Source organism: Geotrypetes seraphini, chromosome 1, assembly GCF_902459505.1.
Source record: "Geotrypetes seraphini chromosome 1, aGeoSer1.1, whole genome shotgun sequence".
In the NCBI taxonomy this organism is placed as follows: domain Eukaryota; kingdom Metazoa; phylum Chordata; class Amphibia; order Gymnophiona; family Dermophiidae; genus Geotrypetes; species Geotrypetes seraphini.
Genome location: NC_047084.1, coordinates 193,487,400 through 193,508,025, shown reverse-complemented (window position 1 = coordinate 193,508,025; position 20,626 = coordinate 193,487,400). Strand labels below are relative to the sequence as shown.

Genomic DNA, 20,626 nt, shown 5'->3' with positions numbered 1-20,626 from the left:
CGTGGGATGAACATAGAGGATCTCTAATCAGAAAATAATGGGTATACAGTACATTGAAGGAACTAAGGCCAGTACTGGGCAGGATTGCATAGCCTGTGTCCCGTATATGGACATTCAGTTGAGGACGGGCTGGAGAGGGTTTTGATGGCTGGGATGGTTAAGATGGGCTAGAGTGAGCTTTGATGGAGACTCCAGTAGATGGAACCTAAGCATACTACTGGGCAGGGCTCTGGGTTTCTAGCCCAGAAATATCTAAGAAAAAGGACCATTTAAACTACATAATTAATTTATGGAGCATGTATAGTTGGGCAGACTGGATGGACCACTCAGGTCTTTATCTGCTGTCATTTACTGTGTTACTTGTACATGGTGCGCGTGTTGTTGGAGCAGCGGCCGGCTTGACTGGGGAGTTGAGAGGTCCTGCGCATGCTTCTGGAGGATGGCGGCTGGCTTGAATCGGAAGCCAGGAGGTGCTGGTGGACGGCAGAGGCAGAGGCCGAAGCGGGAGGGCAGCCGCACGGGGACCCCGAGGAAAGGAAACCACCACGCTGCAAGGGCTGCAGCACCCACAGGCAGGAAGCCACCCCTGGGTCACCATAGTGAGAGCTCGTTTAGCGAGTCAACACTCGTTTTGCGAGTTAAGGTTTGCAGGAGTGTTTTGCTCGTCTTGCAAAACACTCGCAAACCGCGTTACTCGCAAACCGAGGTTTGACTGTATTGTAATTTGCCTGTGTAATTTAATTAGCTGCTAATTGGCATTGCCCAATTATTGGCTCTAATTGGTGTTAACTGAATGGCACCAATTAGTAGTTACTCTTGTAACTGCTTTAAGGGGGAATATTCTCAAAACTAAAACGTGCTCGCTAAACTGGTTCCAGCTGGTCTAGCGTGCATGCACTATAGTGGCGGATTACCAAAATGGCATACAATGGTCTTTTCCGAGTTTCCTAGCAGTCTCGGATACTGCCATGCAAATGCAGTACAGCGAGGTCATTAATATTAAAATGAGCACTCCGAGCGATTCTCTATCATCGCCAAGTGATTCCCTAACCTCACTGTGCCACATTTGCAGCCAAAATTTGCCAAGAGGTCTGAGCTGTCATAGCCTTACTTTCTGATCAGTGCCTGAGCACTGATTGGCTCAGGCACTGACAGGAAAGTAATCTCAGACCCGCCCCCATCTAAATTTAAAAACAAACAAACACACAAATCAAAGATCGGCAGGAGAGAGGACCACTCTCTCCCGCTGCGTTGCACAATCCCCCGAACACTACTACCCATCCCCCTACCCTGCAGCAGGAGAGATGTGCACTCTCTCCCACCACATTGCACAATCCCTCGACACTATCCACCCCCCAGCAGAAGAGATGCCCACTCCCTCCTGCTGCACAATCCGCTGACACTACTATCCACCAACCACCACCACCCTCCACAGCAGGAGGGATGCCCACTCCCTCCCATGATCACCCAACACCTTCCAGACAACTCTCCCTGTGCCCCCGATGACCTAGGAAGGGCCTTAAGTGCCTGGGCCAATCAGAGTCTTAGGTCTCTCCCTGGTGCATCCTAGGATGTACTGGGAAGGGGAAGGCCCACCATTTTGTAAGAAGGGGGCTTGTCAGCCGGAGCAGGTAGGCGTCCTTCTGGATAGACTTCGTGAATAAGGTAGGGAGGGGCAGGGGGGATAATCGAGGGCACAGGGAGTTGTGAGGGGGGGAGGTTGTCGATGGGGGGGTGCTGGGGGTGGGTAGTAGTGTCAGGGGATTGTGCGGTGGGAGGGAGAGATTGGGCATCTCTCCTGCTGTAGGGTGTTGGGGGATTGTGCGACGTGGCAGGAGAGGGTGGACATCCGGAAGTTATGCAAGTGTGGCATGAGAGGGTGGGCATCTCTCCTGCTGATCTTTGATTTGGTTTGGTGGGTTTTATTTTTTTTTATATGTGGGTGTATTATGCACATGTGCTGATCGCTACCACCAGCAACTCGTCAAGTAAATTTAGCAAGCCTACATGAACATCCTTAAACCTCATTTGCATGCGGGGTCTTTTGAGAATGACTTGCCTTTTTGAAATCGTTAGAATAGCAACCTCAGTAGCAGCCCAACAGATTTTATCGTGAAGCTTTGAGAATCTTCCTCTCAGTTGGGATTCTGCAAATTCCATACACAAAATCCTTCAAATGAAACTGCTAGGGGATGTGTACCTGGGTGGGTCAAGAGCTTGCCTAGCACTTACACCTGCGGGTTATAGAACACTAGCAATTATGCACTGAATTGCCTATAGTTAAGTTCCAGTATGTACACCTGCCTTTGACCTAGCATAGATGCTCGTGCCTGAAGGACTTAGCTAGTATTCTACTGTATAATGCCAATTGCTTACACACAGTATCGGAAAAGAGGGTGCACCATGTGCATATAGATTGGACTCTAAGAACTGTGCAAGCTTTATACAAATAGTGCACACTCTTATCAACAAATAACATCCTATTCCTCTAGTATAATGACTAATATTTAATTCTTTCCATTTGTTAATTGAATAAGAACCATCTTCAATGACAGGAAGCCCTCAATCCACTTGGTAACAATGTACTGATAATATTTTGGTAGTTTAAAGTTAACCAAGTTTCAGAAGCTGTATTGGTCCTAGAGAAATGGAGTCTTTCTAGGTCATGAAACTTTTTGAAGGGGGTCAACATAAAATATACCATACAGTGACTCGCAAACTATTTCCAGCTGTGGCACACTAAACAGGTGGCCGCAGCTTGAGGGCACTTGGAAGTGCATGGATGTCAGCGCAATGATGTCATGGGTACGCGTAACATCATTATGTCATCATCTGCGCATGCATAAAGGCTCTGCAGATGGGGCCTTGAGCCAGCAAGGGGGAGGGGTCAACAGGAGCAGTGTGGAGAGTAGAAGTGCCGGGGGAGGGGGGAGGAGAGGCGAAGGTGCCGGCTGACTGTTTATAGGACGTGCCTCTCTCTGCGAGTCAGCCAACGCCTCTCCTCCTTGTCGACGTCTCGCGGCACACAGTTTGCGATTCACTGCTGTATAACATGAGCTTTCAAGAAAACTGAAATTCCTCCTTCTCTGACATGACTGGGACCTTGGAAAGCTGTGAAAGGTATCATAACCTATGAAGACTCCTAGATTTTTCCAAAGTGATGGAAGTTCCTGGTAAAGTCAATGTACTACAGATTTATAACACTACTTCTGAATACAAAATATTTCACATATTTGTTTCAACCAAACTGAAGGAGAAAACAAAGAAATATTTAGGAAACAGGTAGGGACCCAGAAACACCTGTTTTAAGAGGCAGCCATGCAAGTTTTGGAAAGGAGCTTACCCTTTTTTAATGTCAAAACTGGAAAAAATAACTTTCTGGTACAAAAAAAAAAACAAGTATTGCTTGGCCTGATAGCCATCTTCACAGTCTTCTCACACACAAAAACGTGAAAAGATAAAACTGTTGCCCGTTGAACATAATATTTCTCACCACAGTGCAGTTCAACAGGATTTACACACTGCTATTGTTCTTTTTTTGTCCATCTTTACAAAATAAAAGCAACAAGTAAAAAGGCATCCGAGTCTGTACAAAATTAGCATTAGTGTACCAGAAATTAGTCTACTTTGGTTTTCTTTTTCTTTACAAACACAAATGCAGTATAATATACTTTACAAATAAACATATCTATAGTCTGATGAAAAATAAAGAACATTTTTAAAGCATTTTACTATACTACAAAATGTTCATCCTAAAAGTGATGAGCAGCTGGAAAAATACTGTATAGAAAAATACAATTATACATCATCCGCTGGTAGAGATGGTATGCTGATCTTTGCTCTAGTGAAGTAGGCAATCTTCTCCCTGCAGTCAGGAACAGAAAAAAAAAAAGTCTGTTCTTTTGAACTTGATAGCAATCATTAGCTAAATACAGCCTTAAAATGCCAACAACTGGAATCAAAAGTCAATTGAAAGTATGGTCTCCCGGGATCAATGTTTAATGAAGCACAAGGTTCCAAAGCCAGCATTCAGGTGAACCTGGTATGAAAAAGCTTTAATACCCATGTTGCTCCAAGCAGATTTTTGTAAGCTAGTTTACAGTGTATAATCATGCATGCCACAATAAGTTTGCAGTGGGTTCCAGAAATTCCTTACACATTGAAATGAGTAGGATTTGCTTAAGGTTGTTAAAGAATCAATTAACCAAAGGAATTTTGATTCATGTTAGACCCGCTCCAACCCTTAGACTTTCCTTGCTTCTCTTGGAGTAGAGAATGACAGATTTTTCCCCATCCCGTCCCCGTGAGTTTTCTCACTGTTCTTATCCCTTCCCCATTCCTGTAAGCTCTGCCTTAACTGCACAAGACTCGAACACTTATGATTTTAAAGTGTTTGAGGCTTGTGCAGATGAGGCAAAGCTTGCAGGAATGGGGCAGGGACAAGAAAAGAACTCGCCGGGACGGGAAAATGAGTTCCCACGGGGACGGGGAAAATTTTGTCCCCATGTCATTCTCTAGAGTGGCATGTATTCCAATACAGCAGTTATGCTATATAAATTTGTAGCTCCTGGAAGAGACACCATCCCCCGAATTCTATAAACTAGCCCACCCAAATTTATACCTAGCGTGCAAATTTGCACACACAACCTAATATAATAATTGGCTGTTAATTGGCACTAACAGCTAATTATTAGCTTAAATTGGTGACAACTGACACTAATTAGCATCCATGCACACAAGTACTCTTAGTTGCTTCTAGAAGTTGCGTGCATCAATTCCATCCCCACAACTTCTATGAGGGTGTGGATGAGGAAAGGGCACATATAGTTAGGCACACAGGTTAAAGAATACTAGGGTCAACTTTAACTCCTCTCTCTCCTTCTCCGCTCAGCTACAACAAACCACTAAAGCCTGTCGCTTCTTCCTCTACAATTTTACACACTACCAAAACCTTTATCCACACTCTCATCACCTCTCGCTTAGATTACTGCAACTTGCTCCTCTCAACCATCTCTCTCCCCTTCAATCCATTCAAAATTCTGCTGCACGACTTATATTCAACATTACTTCTTTCCTCAAGTCTTTATTGGCTCCCCATCCATTTCCAAACCCATTTCAAACATCTCTTACCGACTTATAAGTGCATTCACTATGCAGCCCCCCCAATCTCTCTCCTCACTTATCTCCCCCTATGCGCCCCCCTGTGAACTCCATTCATCAGGTATGTCCCTCCTATCTGTACCCTTCTCTTCCACTGGCAAGTGCAGTCTCTTTCCCTTCTATCTTGTTGCACTGTATGCCTGAAACTTCCTCAGAGCCAACGGCGCGCAGCCGTTTGGCGCGTGGCGAAGGCGAGCGGCCTTAGCGAGAGCACCTTTGCGAAGAGCCAAGTCATCAACACAATGACACCTAGTAGACAGCAAGGTAAGAACATAGTTCACACAACTGAACAAACAAACTAGAAGGTAAACCAACTAACACACAACTAGCGACAGTAAGCACACAGCAGAGACACAAAGCCAGCAGCACACAGCAATAGCCAGCAGAGACACATAGCCAGCAACAGACAGCACCCAGCAGAAACACACACAGCCAGACAACAAAGACAAGTTTAGGAATGGCAGGGAAGACTAGAAGCACCAAGACTGCAATCAAGATCACTGCTCTGGCTGCCGAAGAGATCCAGATGAAGACCACAGTCTCCGTGTAGACCAAAGAGGACACCCCCAGATGGATGATAGAGGTCTCTGCGCAGACCGAAGCTGACCCCCAGCTGAAGACTTCAGTCTCTGTGCAGACTGATGAGGACACCCAGCAACAGCCCATCGGAGACATCCTACAAGAACTGACGAATCTGAGGGAAGAAATGTGGCGGCTAAGAAGTATCCGGGAGGGTGAGGCGTTCATCGATGAAGTCCTCCAAGAATTGTCCAAAAACTCAGAGCAAGTGTACGAAGACAGGTCTATCTTCAAGACACCTGAATCGACCAAACTTGCAGTATTGGAAGTGACGACTGGGGTGCAAGAAGAGACTCGAGACGATGACAACTGGCAACTAGTCACCTCTGCAAGCAAGCACAGAAGGTGGTCCTCCTCTTTGTTATCTTCGTTATCTTCATGCAGGCACAACAACCCCACACCTTGAGCAACAGATTTCAACTCCTACAAGAAGGACCCCTCCAGCGGAACTCAGAAGGATATTCAGGAGTGTAATCTTGAAACCCAGCAGACAACCCCAACTCAAGAAGCAACGAATCAGCACCCCCCGAAGAAGCGCAGAGCGGTTGTTATTGGGGACTCTCTGCTGTGGGGAACAAAGGGACCGGTATGCAGACCAGATCTACAATCAAGAGAGGTTTGCTGTCTACCAGGAGCTAGGATCCGGGATGTGGCTACCTGTATAGGAAAAATAATCAAGTCCCAAGACCACTACCCGATGCTCCTCATCCACATTGGAACAAATGACACAGCCAGGAACTCACCGGAGAAGATACCGGAAGACTTTAGAGCCTTAGGTGAGAAGCTGATGCAGATGGAAGTGCAGGTGGTTTTCTCCTCCATCCTACCAGTGAGAAACAAGGGAAGAGCTAGAGAAGAAAGAATCCAGAGGACAAATGAATGGCTACGGGGATGGTGCAAAGAGATGAACTTTGGCTTCCTGGACCACGGAGAGACACTTCAGGGACTGCAGGGACCAGATGGGCTACACCTAACCAGAAGAGGGAAGAACATCCTGGGACGACGCCTGGCTCACCTGCTCCATAAGGCTTTAAACTAGGTGAGCCGGGGAAGGGACCCACTCTCACACTAGTAGGGTAAGTAACTCCATCTTGGAGCCTGAGGTAAGTAATCGTGTGAATACTGAAGGGGACATAGGCAATATCAAGGGATACAATGGCAAGATCAAGGAGGACAAAACATCTCGCGGCAGTACAGAGGGAGACAGTGCGAGAGGCAAATACGCCACCTTGGAATCTGAGATAAGTAATCGCGTCAACAAAGAAGGAGACACAGGGAGAGACAGAGACTCCACCCTGGAGCCTGGGGTAAGAAATCACGCGAATGATGAAGGGGGCAGAGGCAATACTAAGAGCGATAAAGGCAAGATTGAAGGGGACAAACTATCTCGGGCAGAAAACACTCCATGAAAGCAGAAAGAATGGACAGCCATGTATGCTAATGCCCGTAGCTTGGGCAATAAAATTCTGGAACTGGAAACAGAAATGAGAAACTCCGACCTTGATGTGGTGGCGATATCAGAAATGTGGTTCTCGGAGTCCCACGGATGGGATATAGTCATACCAGGATATAACTTACTCCTGTCACGACAGAGAGGGCAAATCAGGGAGAGGAGTAGATCTATACATTAGAGAAGACATCAAAGTTACTAAAATCACAGACATCAAGTATACGGGAGAATCCCTCTGGGTGAACCTTGCCAGAGGCAATAACAAATGCCTGTATCTTGGTGTTGTGTACAGACCACCAAGACAAAAGGACAATGCAGACCAAGAACTAATTGAAGACATTGAGACCATCACACTGCGAGGAGACACAGTGCTGTTGGGAGACTTCAATATGCCCGATGTGGACTGGAACAAACTTTCAGCTACAACCAGTGACAGCAAGAGGCTGCTAGCCTCCATACGAGGAGCACGCCTCAAACAGATGGTACTAGAACCCACCAGGGATCAGGCGATCCTGGACCTGCTGCTCACCAATGGGGACAGTGTCACAGAGGTGTCAGTAGGAGAAGCTTTGGCTTCCAGCGACCACAACATGGTGTGGTTCCACCTGAAGAAAAGAATCACTAGGTCAAATACATCAACAAAGGTCCTAAATTTTAAAGGGACTAACTTTCAGTGCAAGGGGGATTATGTCCACAAAGCACTGCAAAACCAGAGCACGACGGACAGTGTGGAGGTATTATGGTTGACTCTGAAATCAACCCTGCAAGAAGCAACCAACATATACATAAAAACTGTGAGCAGACGGCACAGAAAATAGACTGAAGTGGTTCTCAGCGGAGATCTCAGAACTAGTAAAGCAAAAGAAAAAAGCATTCGTGACCTACAAACAATCGCTACGGCCGGAAGCTAAAGAAACCTATCTGGTGAAATCTAGAAATGTTAAAACGGCAGTCAGGGAGGCCAAACTCCGGATGGAAGAAAATTTAGCAAGACAAGTTAAAAAGGGGGATAAATCCTTTTTTAAGTACGTTAGCGACAGAAAGAAGAACTCAAGCGGTATTGTGCGCCTAAAGAAACCTGACGGCAACTTCATTGACTCGGACGTGGACAAAGCAGAACTACTCAATAACTACTTCTGCTCAGTCTTCACCTGCAAAGCGCCAGGATCCGGACCTCAGCCACAGACAAAAGGGTGCTCGGAGGACCCATTCCAGGACTTTGCATTTACCGTGAGAAATGTATACCACGAACTATCAAAGATAAAGGTGAACAAAGCCAGGGCCCGGATAATTTACACCCCAGAGTACTTCGGGAATTGAGAGATGTTCTGGCAGAACCGTTGGCTGAGCTTTTTAACCTTTCCCTAACCAAGGGGAAAGTTCCCTTGGACTGGAAAACTGCCAACGTTATTCCGCTCAACAAAAAGGGATGCAGATCAGAGGCCGAAAATTACAGGCCAGTGAGTCTCACATCAATAGTATGTAAGCTTATGGAAACGTTGATTAAAAACAGATTGGACATGATTCTGGATGACGAAGGACTAAGGGATCCCTACCAGCATGGCTTTAGGAAGGGAAGGTCTTGTCAATCCAATCTGATAAACTTCTTTGACTGGGTAACAAAGAAACTGGATAAGGGAGAGTCCCTGGACATCATGTATTTAGACTTCAGTAAGGTTTTTCATAGTGTCCCACACCGTAGGTTAGTGAACAAGATGAAAGCGATGGGCCTAGGAGAAACACTGACTGCATGGGTAGAAGACTGGCTTAGCGGTAGACTTCAAAGGGTAATGGTAAACGGTATTCCCTCAAAAATGTTGGAAGTGACCAGTGGAGTACCGCAGGGCTCGGTCTTGGGCCCGATACTATTCAATATCTTTGTAAGGGACCTGCATCAGGGACTTCGAGGTAAAATTACATTATTCGCCGATGACGCTAAACTATGAAACATTGTGAGTAGCGCAGCAGAACCTGATAGCGCAACCATGCCCGGCACTAAGAAGCAGGACCTACTTTTACTAGAACAATGGTCCAGTACTTGGCAACTGAATTTTAATGCCAAAAAATGTAAGGTAATGCACCTTGGTAGCAGAAATCTATGCAAAACATACACCCTGAATGGTGAAAACCTAACCAGAACTGTAGCAGAATGGGACTTGGGAGTAATCATCTGGGAAGATATGAAAGCTGCGAATCAGGTGGAGAAAGCTACAGCAAAACTAGACAAATGCTGGGCTGCATCAGAAGGAGCTTTATCAGTCGAAAGCCTGAAGTTATACTGCCGTTGAACAGATCAATGGTGAGACCTCACCTGTAGCAGAACGGGACTTGGGAGTAATCATCCGGGAAGATATGAAAGCTGCGAATCAGGTGGAGAAAGCTACAGCAAAAGCTAGACAAAAGCTGGGCTGCATCAGAAGGAGCTTTATCAGTCGAAAGCCTGAAGTTATACTGCCGTTGTACAGATCAATGGTGAGACCTCACCTGGAATAGTGTTCAGTTTTGGAGGCCACATTATCAAAAGGATGTGAAGAGAATGGAGTCGATTCAGTGAATGGCCACTAGGATGGTCTCAGGAAGAATGTTTGAGCAGGCTGCGCTTATATTCCCTCGAAGAGCGCAGAGAAAGGGGGGACATGATAGAAACATTCAAATACATCATGGGCCGCATTGATGTGGAGGAATATATCTTTTGTCTTACGGGTCCCACGGCGACAAGAGGGCATCCGCTAAAACTCAGCGGGGGGGAGGGGGGGAAGATTTCATGGGAACACTAGGAAGTATTTCTTCACCGAAAGGGTAATTGATCGATGGAATGGTCTTCCACGTCAGGTAGTCGAGGCCAGTACCACGCTCAACTTCAAGGGACGATGGGACAGACAGGTGGGGTCGCTCCAGAAGAATGCTTAAAAAATGGATTTTCGAAGGAGAGAGGGTTCTTGAGTGGGCAGACTTGTTGGGCCGTCGGCCCTTTTCTGTCGTCATACTCTATGTTTCTATGAAACAGACTTCTTGAGTCATTACATCAGGTTCCATCTCTAGCAGTATTCAAATCAAAGCTAAAAGCCCACTTTTTTAAGACTGCTTTCAACTCCTAAACCCCACTCACTGTAAGATACCTATGTCCATCCTATCTGCAAGAAACTCCCCAACCCCAGTGTCCTGTCTGTCTGTCCAAATTACTGTAGATTGTAAGCTCTTTTGAGAAGGGACCATCTATTACATGTTAAATGTACAGGGCTGTGTATGCCTTTCGTCATTATAGAAATGATAAATTGTAGTAGCATTAAAACATTTAATTGTAGTCCCGTCACCAGCCTCTGAAGTTGGCACTTAGATTTTGCCTGCTAGAAACAGTTCAGCAGAGACCTTCACCATTAATAGTTCCGTTAACTATTTGACTTAGAAAGTTCTCACATCTTCTAGAACAAGGAATGCCTGTCCCCGCAAAGGGAAACTGTGTGGGTATACCTACAAAGTCTAGTGGGAGTGATCCGGTCTTTGGCTCTTGCTCCTTGGCCACTGTCTATCTGGATGTAATGGGGAAGAGACCAATAGCACTGCCTTCACAGAAGATAGAGAAGCAGGACGATATCTGCTTGGAGGAACCCAAGAAATTGAAGGGGGTTCCAACAACACCCCCAAAGGCAGAGATTTGCAAGAGTGCCATCTGGAAAGATTCCATATAAAAAAGGACTTCATGCTCAAAGGCTCAGTGAGCCCTACTGAACGAACATTAAGCACAGTTACTTACCGTAACAGGTGTTATCCAGGGACAGCAGGCAGATATTCTTGACTGATGGGTGACGGCACCGACGGAGCCCCGGTACGGACAATTTTAGAGTGATTGCACTCTAAGAACTTGGAAAGTTCTAGTAGGCCGCACTGCGCACGCGCGAGTGCCTTCCCGCCCGACAGAGGCGCACGGTCCCCAGTTAGGATAAGCCAGCTAAGAAGCCAACCCGGGGAGGTGGGTGGGACGCAATAATATCTGCCTGCTGTCCCTGGATAACACCTGTTACGGTAAGTAACTGTGCTTTATCCCAGGACAAGCAGGCAGCATATTCTTGACTGATGGGTGACCTCCAAGCTAACAAAAAGAGGGATGGAGGGAAGGTTGGCCATTAGGAAAACAAATTTTGCAAAACAGATTGGCCGAAGTGTCCATCCCGTCTGGAAAATGCATCCAGACAATAATGAGATGTAAAAGTATGAACTGAGGACCAAGTAGCAGCCTTGCAGATTTCCTCAATAGGAGTGGAACGGAGGAAAGCTACAGATGCTGCCATCGCTCGGACTCTATGGGCCGTGACAGAACCTTCCAGTGTCAGTCCGGTCTGAGCATAACAGAATGAAATGCACGCTGCCAGCCAATTAGACAACGTACGTTTAGAAACAGGACGTCCCAATTTATTCGGATCAAAGGACAGAAAGAGTTGGGGAACTGATCTGTGGGGTTTCGTACGATCTAGATAGTAAGCGCCCTCTTACAATCCAAAGTATGCAGAGCCTGTTCCCCAGAATGAGAGTGAGGTTTCGGAAAGAAGACAGGCAGAACAATGGATTGGTTGAGATGGAATTCAGAGACAACCTTAGGGAGAAACTTTGGATGTGTACGCAGAACCACCTTGTCATGATGAAAGACCGTAAAAGGTGGATCTGCAACTAGTGCATGTAGCTCACTGACCCTCCTGGCAGAGGTAAGAGCAATAAGAAAAAGTACTTTCCAAGTGAGAAACTTGAAAGGAGTGGTAGCCAAAGGTTCAAATGGAGGCTTCATTAAGGCGGAAAGAACCACATTGAGATCCCAGATAACAGGAGGGGCTTTAAGAGGTGGTTTCACATTGAAAAGACCCCGCATGAACCTGGACACCAGGGGATGAGCTGAGAGAAGTTTTCCATGAACCGGCTCATGAAAAGCAGCAATGGCACTGAGGTGGACTCTGATGGAAGTAGACTTAAGGCCAGAGTCAGACAAAGAAAGCAGATAATCCAACAATGTCTCCACTGCCAGGGAAGTGGGATCAAGATGATGAAGAAGACACCAGGAAGAAAATCGTGTCCACTTCTGATGGTAACATTGCAGAGTGGCTGGTTTCCTGGAGGCATCTAGAATGGAACGAACGGGCTGAGACAAAAGAGTATCATGAGAAGTCAGCCCGAGAGATACCAAGCTGTCAGGTGCAGAGACTGGAGGTTGGGATGTAGAAGGGTCTCCTGATGCTGTGTAAGCAGAGAAGGAAACAGTGGAAGAAGAAAAGGTTCCCTGGAACTGAGTTGAAGTAGAAGGGAGAACCAATGTTGCCTGGGCCACCTCGGAGCAATCAGAATCATGGTGGCTCGTTCCCTCTTGAGCTTGAACAAGGTTCTCAACATGAGAGGCAGAGGAGGGAAAGCGTACAGGAACAGATTGGACCAGTCGAGGAGAAATGCATCCGCTGCCAGACGGTGAGGAGAGTAAAGTCTGGAGCAAAAAAGGGGCAGCTGGTGATTGTGAGGAGCTGCAAAAAGGTCTATCTGAGGAGTGCCCCATTGAGCGAAGATGGACTGTAGAGTGAAAGGATCGAGTGCCCACTCGTGAGGCTGGAGAATTCTGCTGAGCTTGTCCGCTAAGGAATTCTTTTCTCCCTGAATGTAGATAGCTTTCAGGAATAGATGGTGATTTATGGCCCAAGTCCAGATCTTCTGGGCTTCCTGGCACAAGAGGCAAGAGCCTGTCCCACCCTGTTTGTTGATGTAGTACATCGTAACTTGATTGTCTGTGCACAGCAGGAGGACTTGAGGAAAGAGAAGATGTTGGAAGGCCTTGAGGGCATAAAACATCGCTCTGAGTTCCAGGAAATTGATGTGATGCTTCATTTCCTGAGCTGTCCAAAGTCCTTGAGTTTGGAACTCGTTCAAATGAGCTCCCCAGGCATAAGGGGAGGCATCGGTGGTGATGATAAGTTGATGAGGAGGTAGATGGAAGAGAAGACCTCTGGAGAGATTTGAGGATATCAACCACCATTGTAGAGACTGACGAAGAGATGATGTCACAGATATGTGACGTGAGCAAGGATCCATCGCTTGGGACCACTGGGTAGCTAGGGTCCATTGAGGAGTGCGCAGGTGAAGACGTGCGAAGGGTGTGACATGAACTGTGGAGGCCATGTGACCCAAGAGTATCATCATTTGCTTGGCAGAGATGGAATGTTGTGGAAGCACCTGCTGACATAGAGATTGAAGCGTTTGAAGACGGTTGGATGGCAGGAACGCTCTCATGAGGACTGTGTCCAAGACAGCTCCGATGAATTGAAGTCTCTGAGTGGGGATGAGATGAGATTTGGGTAGATTGATCTCGAACCCCAGAAGTTGAAGAAACAGGATGGTTTGGTTGGTGGCCAGGAGAACAGTCTGAGATGAATTGGCCTTGATTAACCAGTCGTCCAGGTAAGGAAAGACCTGAAGGTGGTGAGAGCGTAGAAAGGCAGCCACCACAATCAGACATTTGGTGAACACTCTTGGAGAGGAGGCAAGACCGAAGGGCAGCACCTTGTATTGGTAATGACAACGATTGATCATGAAGCGTAGGTACTGTCTGGAGGCCAGATTGACCGGTATATGAGTGTATGCTTCTTTGAGATCGAGGGAACATAGCCAGTCGCCTTGATTGAGAAGAGGGTAAAGAGTGGCCAGAGAAAGCATTCTGAATTTCTCTTTGACCAAGCATTTGTTTAGATCGCGAAGATCTAGGATGGGTCTGAGATCTCCTGTCTTTTTGGGAACTAGAAAATAACGGGAGTAGAATCCTTGCCCCTTTTGATCTAGAGGAACTTCCTCTATGGCGTTCAGAAGGAGGAGGGATTGAACCTCTTGAAGAAGGAGGGAAGACTGAGGAGTGTTCAAAGCAGACTCTTTTGGTAGACCTTGGGCAGGAAGAGTCTGAAAGTTGAGAGAGTAGCCGTGGTGGATGATGTTGAGGACCCACTGGTCCGAGGTGATGGTTTCCCAACGGCTTATGAAATGAGTAAGGCGTCCTCCTATAGGCAGCGGAAGATGGGCAGATGGGGGGATACTGGCTATGTCCTGGAGAACCAAGTCAAAAGGGTTGTGAAGGTTTTTGTGGAGGAGGAGGCTTCACCTGTTGTTGCTGCTGTGCAGGTCTAGTGTTTTGCCTTTGTTGTTGCCTCTGACGCCTGGATTGTTGAGCTGCCGGTGGCAAAGGACGAGCCACAAATCGACGCTGGTAGGCCGATTGCTGACGAAAAGGCCTGGTAGGTGGGGTCTTCTTTTTTGTTTTGAGGAGAGTATCCCACCTAGTTTCATGAGCCGAAAGCTTTTGAGTAGTGGAGTCCATGGATTCTCCAAACAGCTCATCCCCCAGGCAAGGTGCATTAGCCAGTCGATCCTGATGATTGACATCATGTTCTGACACTCTGAGCCATGCCAGTCGGCGCATGGCCACCGACATAGCTGTGGCCCGAGAGGTCAGCTCAAAGGTGTCATAGATCGACCTGACCATGAACTTTCGAAGTTGTAAGAGCGATGAAGAAGTTTGGCGAAAGGCAGATTTTTTACGGTCAAGGAGGTACTTCTCAAAAGCAGTCAGATTTTGTATGAGATGCTTGAGATAGAATGAGAAGTGGAAAGCGTAATTCCCTGACCTGTTGGCCAACATCGCATTCTGGTACAACCTCTTGCCAAATTTGTCCATGGCTTTACCTTCTCTGCCAGGAGGGACTGAGGCGTATACACTAGCTCCCGTGGATTTCTTTAGAGTGGATTCCACTAATAGAGACTCATGTGGGAGCTGTGGTTTGTCAAACCCAGGAATCGGGATGACTTTATATAAGGAGTCTAACTTGCGGGGGGCTCCAGGTATGGTCAAAGGTGTCTCTAAATTCTTGTAAAACGTCTCTCTCAAGATGTCATGGAGAGGTAATTTGAGATATTCCCTTGGAGGTTGGTCAAAATCCAGTGCATCAAGAAAAGCTTTGGATTTCTTTGACTCAGCCTCCAAGGGAATAGATAGAGAGTCACACATCTCTTTTAAAAAAGATGAGAAAGAGGTTACATCTGGTCTAGAGGATGGGTCTAAAGCAGAAGGATCCTCATCACCAGATGAACATTCCCCTTCAGAGAGAAGAGGGTCCTCTGAGTCACCCCACAGATCAGGATCCCGAACCTGAAAACTGCGGTCTCGAGATTCCGGTGTGGAGGGTTCCAGGTGTCGGGATTTGCGTGCCGACTTACCTGACCTCATAGACACGGTACCGGGAGACATTAAGGGCTGCATCGGTGCCGAAGTCTGAACAGCCTGGTGTTGAGCTCTCGGTTCCGGTGCGAGGACTGGCATGGAGACCGAGGAAGCAGAATGTAGCGGTACCGACAAAGTGGATGCCGACAGAAGGGGCTGCTCCACTGTCGGTACCGGTGGCTCAGACCGGACCGGGACTGGAAGGCTCGGTGCCAAAAGTGCAGGAAGGAGTTGTTGCAACTGTTCCTTAAGCTGCACCTGCAGGACAGCGGCGATCTGCTCGTCCAGCGAAGGCACCGGTACCGCCTTTTTCTTCTGCGGTACCTGCGGTGCCGCTCTACGCCCCGAGGATGAGGAACCCGAGGTCGAGGGGCTCACCTCTATTGGGGCGGAGCGCTTCCGTGGACGCCTCGAGGTCGGCAGGACTGGGCTCGCTGCTACTGAGACCGGAGGACGCTCCAACGGGGAAGGCTTCTTAGCCGGCTTACCTGAGGGATGCGAAGCCGACGCGGTATCGCGCGGTGTCGACGAGGTGGGTGCCGACTGAGACGGGGCCGATGTCGGTGCCGCAGAGTCAGACATCTCGGCACCAAACAATAATTGCTGCTGGATCTGCCGATTTTTCAGAGTTCTCTTTTTTAAAGCCGCACAGCGGGTGCAGGTAGACGCTCGATGGTCAGGACCAAGACACTGTAGACACCAGTTGTGTTGGTCAGTGAGTGAAATTGGTCGTGCACACCGCTGGCACTTCTTAAACCCGGGTTGAGGGGTCATGAAGGTAAAAATGGCTTCTGCCAAATCGAAGGCCGAGGCCTCGATGGTGGCAACAGGCCCCGCCGGGGCGAAATTGAAAGAAGTGAAAAAAAAAACCAAAGTTTTTTTTTTTTTTTTAAAAGAAAAGAAAATAAAAGAAAATGAAGGAAATAATATTTCCTTAAGGGTTTACGCGAGCGGGAAGGCGATATGAAAAAATTCTTCAACAGCCGTTGAAGAAAACGCGTCTTCTTAGCTCCGCGGAAACTAAGAAACTGAGGACCGCGCGCCTCTGTCGGGCGGGAAGGCACTCGCGCGTGCGTGGTGTGGCCTACTAGAACTTTCCAAGTTCTTAGAGTGCAATCACTCTAAAATTGTCCGTACCGGGGCTCCGTCGGTGCCGTCACCCATCAGTCAAGAATATGCTGCCTGCTTGTCCTGGGATAATAAAGGCCTTTCAGACAAGCTCATCTTCTGGGAAGAAGGGCTCCCAGCTGATGTAAAGGTTAACAAAAGGAGGCTAATGTGAACCTCTTTCCACCCAGAGGGATCTCAAAGAACTGTCTACTAAAAAGATTGCAAGTGGTGAATCATATCTTCATTCTACTATTGTCTGTAAATACTAATGGTGAGAAGTTGTCTCATGTTTTTATATCATCCAAGTTAAGTAAACCTTTTCCCTTTCAGAACTGCATGACAGTGCCAAGTGAGTGGATTATAGTGCTCTTCAGTCTCTCAACTTGCTGGTCCCGGCTCTGATCTCCCAAACCTATCCTAAATTAACTCAAAAAGATAACCTTACCCAATGTTCAGGGATTACATACTGAATGGGGGTTAATTTTTTTTAAATAGTTATGCAATCGACATTGATGGCAACTACATAACTTTTTTTAAACATCAAGCCCAAATTACCAGTGAAGAATTTTCAATAGGAGAGACAAGGAGCACCCAACAAAAAATGGAATTCACTGGGTACTATTACAAAAAAAATTTAAACAGTAAATATAAATTTAAAATGCATATTACAAAGGTTATAGTTGCCCTATAAATAATAGGTTAAAGATGGTAGTAGCTGTAAAGAATTAGACTAGTGGGAACATTCTTTACCTGAATGACTGTACTTGCAGTGGAACTTTCTGGCTCTGCTCTCGCAACCTGCACACATCTTTAGAAGCTTTCCTCATCAATTTCTCTGCACATAGGACCTGTTTTTGTTCTTCCTTATTTTGCTCAGCCTAAAAAAAATACAACTACCATCTTATATTTCCACTGTGATTTGTTAGAAAAATGCCTAGTATTGACAAGTTTCATGTTTATTATCTGAGTATCATTTCAAATGGGGAAGAAATGAGAAAAGTTAGGTGAGAATGGTAGGGGGAGAAAGAATTAGAGATATGGGAAGAACTACAATAATTGATAGGAAAGAGTATTAGGGAAACAGGGGTGGAGAGGCCTCATCGTTGCCTCATACCAATTCTACAGTGGGCGCCAACATATAGGAGCCAAATGCATGTGTAAATTAACAGAATGCTGGCATATACATGTGTATGTTTGCGCATATGTGCATAAATGCCAATTTTCCAGCTATATTTTATTCTATAACACTACACTCTGAGTCAGGAAAGGAAGAGTCAAGTGTGTCTTTCCTTTTTAACTTGCCTCACCTAAAGCCATCAGCTGACAGATATGAAGAGGCCCTCAGCAGATGTCTGAGCCCAACATCAGAGAGGAGGCAAGCTGGAGTAGCCAACAAAGATTGTTGGCAAACTGAAGGACTGGGGTGGTCAGCTGGTGGAAGTCATCTTTCTTCCTAAATCTTTGGTGCCTCATCTCTTCCCTTATGGCATATACCTCTCAGCAGACAGACATGTATAGAACAGAGGAGTGCTGCCAAGACATACAGATGCAAGGCTGATGGGGGTGGGGGTAGGTGGGTAAAGAGCAAACAAAAGTTAAAAGAATGATGAGAGAGCTGGCAAAGAGGGACCTCATGGAGGGAATAAAAAGAGCTGTTGATGGTGTACAGCTTTGACAGGGTGGACAATGTAAGAGAGGATAATGGTGGAGGGAAGGAGTGACAAATGAAAGAGAGCCAGAAAGGAAAGAGTTTATGGAAGAGATACAGACCTTATGGGGAGAGGAGTGGAGCAGGAGGGCTGATGAAAGTGGTGAAGTTAACGGAAGAGAAAAAGAACTGGCAAATGGTGGTGGAAGGGGTAGGGTCTACACAGCATGACACAGGTTAATGTGTTAGAATATGAGAAGAGATGATGTTGAGTGATGGCTGAGAGATAGCCAATAAGGACATAGCTGAGTCCACCACATACCATAGATAAATAGAAAATATCTCTGTTTGCATCTTTCACCCCTTCCTTCTAAAACCAACTCTCCTTCTAACAATGCAACTCAAAAACTTGATCTAAATCTTGATGTAAATCTTAATCTAAAACTTGATGTAAACCGCAAAGATTCCTTGCAGAAATTGCGGTATATAATACACTGTATTGTATGTCAGATCAGTTTGCAATGCGAATTATGTAAACCTAATGTAAAGAATAACGAGTATTATAAAATATCCTATACTGTAAAGGGAAGAAAAGATGACTATTTTCCCCAAAAACCCTTATCATGAGTTTTTGTTTTCTACAGATACCTGCTTTTCTGCTTGCTTGAAGAGTTTTTGCAATCTTTCATCCTCAGACAGACACTGGGGAAGCTCAGTCTCTCCCTTGGCTTTCATTTCCTCTAGGCGCTGCCTGAGATCTCTCAGTGTCTGTAGCTCATCATTCAAGCGACTCTGCCTCGTGCGAGATGCTTGGAGATCCAACTCCAAGTCAAGAGACGTACGTACAGGATGATCTTGGGTTGTTCTTCGCATGATGGACTGGCAGACAGGCTGAATTATAAAGGAAATATTAGAGTAGGATTTTATCATTACAAAAATGCAAAGAGAAGTACTCGTAATAAGGAGATTTCTGTTCTTTTTCTTCTATAACAATTGTGAATTTATTGTACCATTTTTATGTTTTAGTGTAAAATGTATTGCTACTGTGGTCTACTGCAGTATATCAAAGACCAACAAATAAAGAGATAATGATTTTACTCACTTTGGGTAATGTTTTCAACTCTAAACTTCAGAATTTTAAAGATTGTAGAGAAAAGACAACACATATTTCAAGTTATGGAGGAGTATAATGTGAATAATATTTGCCATGAACCAGTGCAACCATAATTCATAAAACATTACGGTGGTTATTTTAGAAGCATCATAAATATATATAAAGGCTAATATTGCAGTGCCAGGTTACAGCCTTCATAATGTTCATATGGAAAGGGGGCATCTTCTGTGCATGTTTTGTGGAACTGGGGTGCGACTGACACTTCTTTATTTATATATATACCACCTATCAGGTTATCTAAACGGTTTACAATCAGGTACCCAAGCATTTTCCTTATCTGTCCTGGTGAGCTCACAATTTATCTAACATACCTGGGGGAATGGAGGATTGAATGACTTGCCCAGGGTCACAAGAAGCAGCGTAGGATTTGAACCCACAACCTCAGGGTGCTGAGGTTGTAGCTCTAACCACTAGAACACTCCTTCCTCTTGGATGCAGCAGTTCTGACATGAACGTAACATAAGGGTTACCATACTGGAATAGGCCAAAGGTCCATCAAACCCAGTTTCCTTTTCCAACAGTGGCAAACCCAGGTCACAAATACTTGGCAAGATCTCAAACAGTACAACAAATTTTATGCTGCTTATCCTAGAAATAAGTAGTGGATTTTCCCAAGTACATCTTAATAATGGCTTATGGACTTTAATATTTTGAAATTATCTGAACCTTTTTTAAACCCTGCTGAGCTAACTGTTTTCTTTTTTTTTTTTTCCATTATTTTTTATTTTCAAATTTTACATAAAGTGTACAAAATATTAAAATACATTTGATAAATACATAGTATCACTTTTATATCTAATACATTATATATCTAAGTTTGATTTTCCCCCTCACCCTCCACCCTCCCTTTTATTAATTTAATATAATATTTTTAATTTTCAAATTTTACATAAAATGTACAAAATATTAAATTGCAATTGATAAATACACAATATCATTTTTATATCTAATACATCATATTCTAAATATATTTTTATCACCTCTCCCTCCCCCCACCCTTCTATTGAGCTAACTGTTTTCACCACATTCTCTGACAATGAATTCCAGAGTTTAATTACACACTGAGTGATGAAATATTTTCTCTGATTTGTTTAAAATGATTACTTAGCAGCTTCATTGCATGCCCCCTAATCCTAGTATTTTTGGAAGTAATAAACAAGTGATTCATATCTACCCATTTCTATCCCCTGAGCCATCTCTTCTCCAAGCTGAAGAGACCTAGGCCCAGATGCACTAAACTCAGCATTCATCTAATGATTGTCGCTAAAC

General features: G+C 45.5%; 1 protein-coding gene across 2 annotated transcripts in view; it reads right to left on the bottom strand.

Annotated features, from left to right (window-relative positions):
• Window positions 1-238: 238 nt before the first annotated feature.
• The window catches only part of WWC2 (WW and C2 domain containing 2), a 343,981-nt gene continuing 323,593 nt past the window's right edge, over window positions 239-20,626 (bottom strand). For both annotated transcript variants that reach the window (XM_033943044.1, XM_033943053.1), the window contains 3 exons: window positions 18,832-19,074; window positions 17,286-17,413; window positions 239-3,865 (listed from right to left, as the gene is read on the bottom strand). In XM_033943044.1, the coding sequence (XP_033798935.1) occupies window positions 3,799-3,865; window positions 17,286-17,413; window positions 18,832-19,074 (438 nt within the window). In that variant the 3' untranslated portion in view covers window positions 239-3,798. The remainder of the gene's footprint in view (window positions 3,866-17,285; window positions 17,414-18,831; window positions 19,075-20,626) is intronic.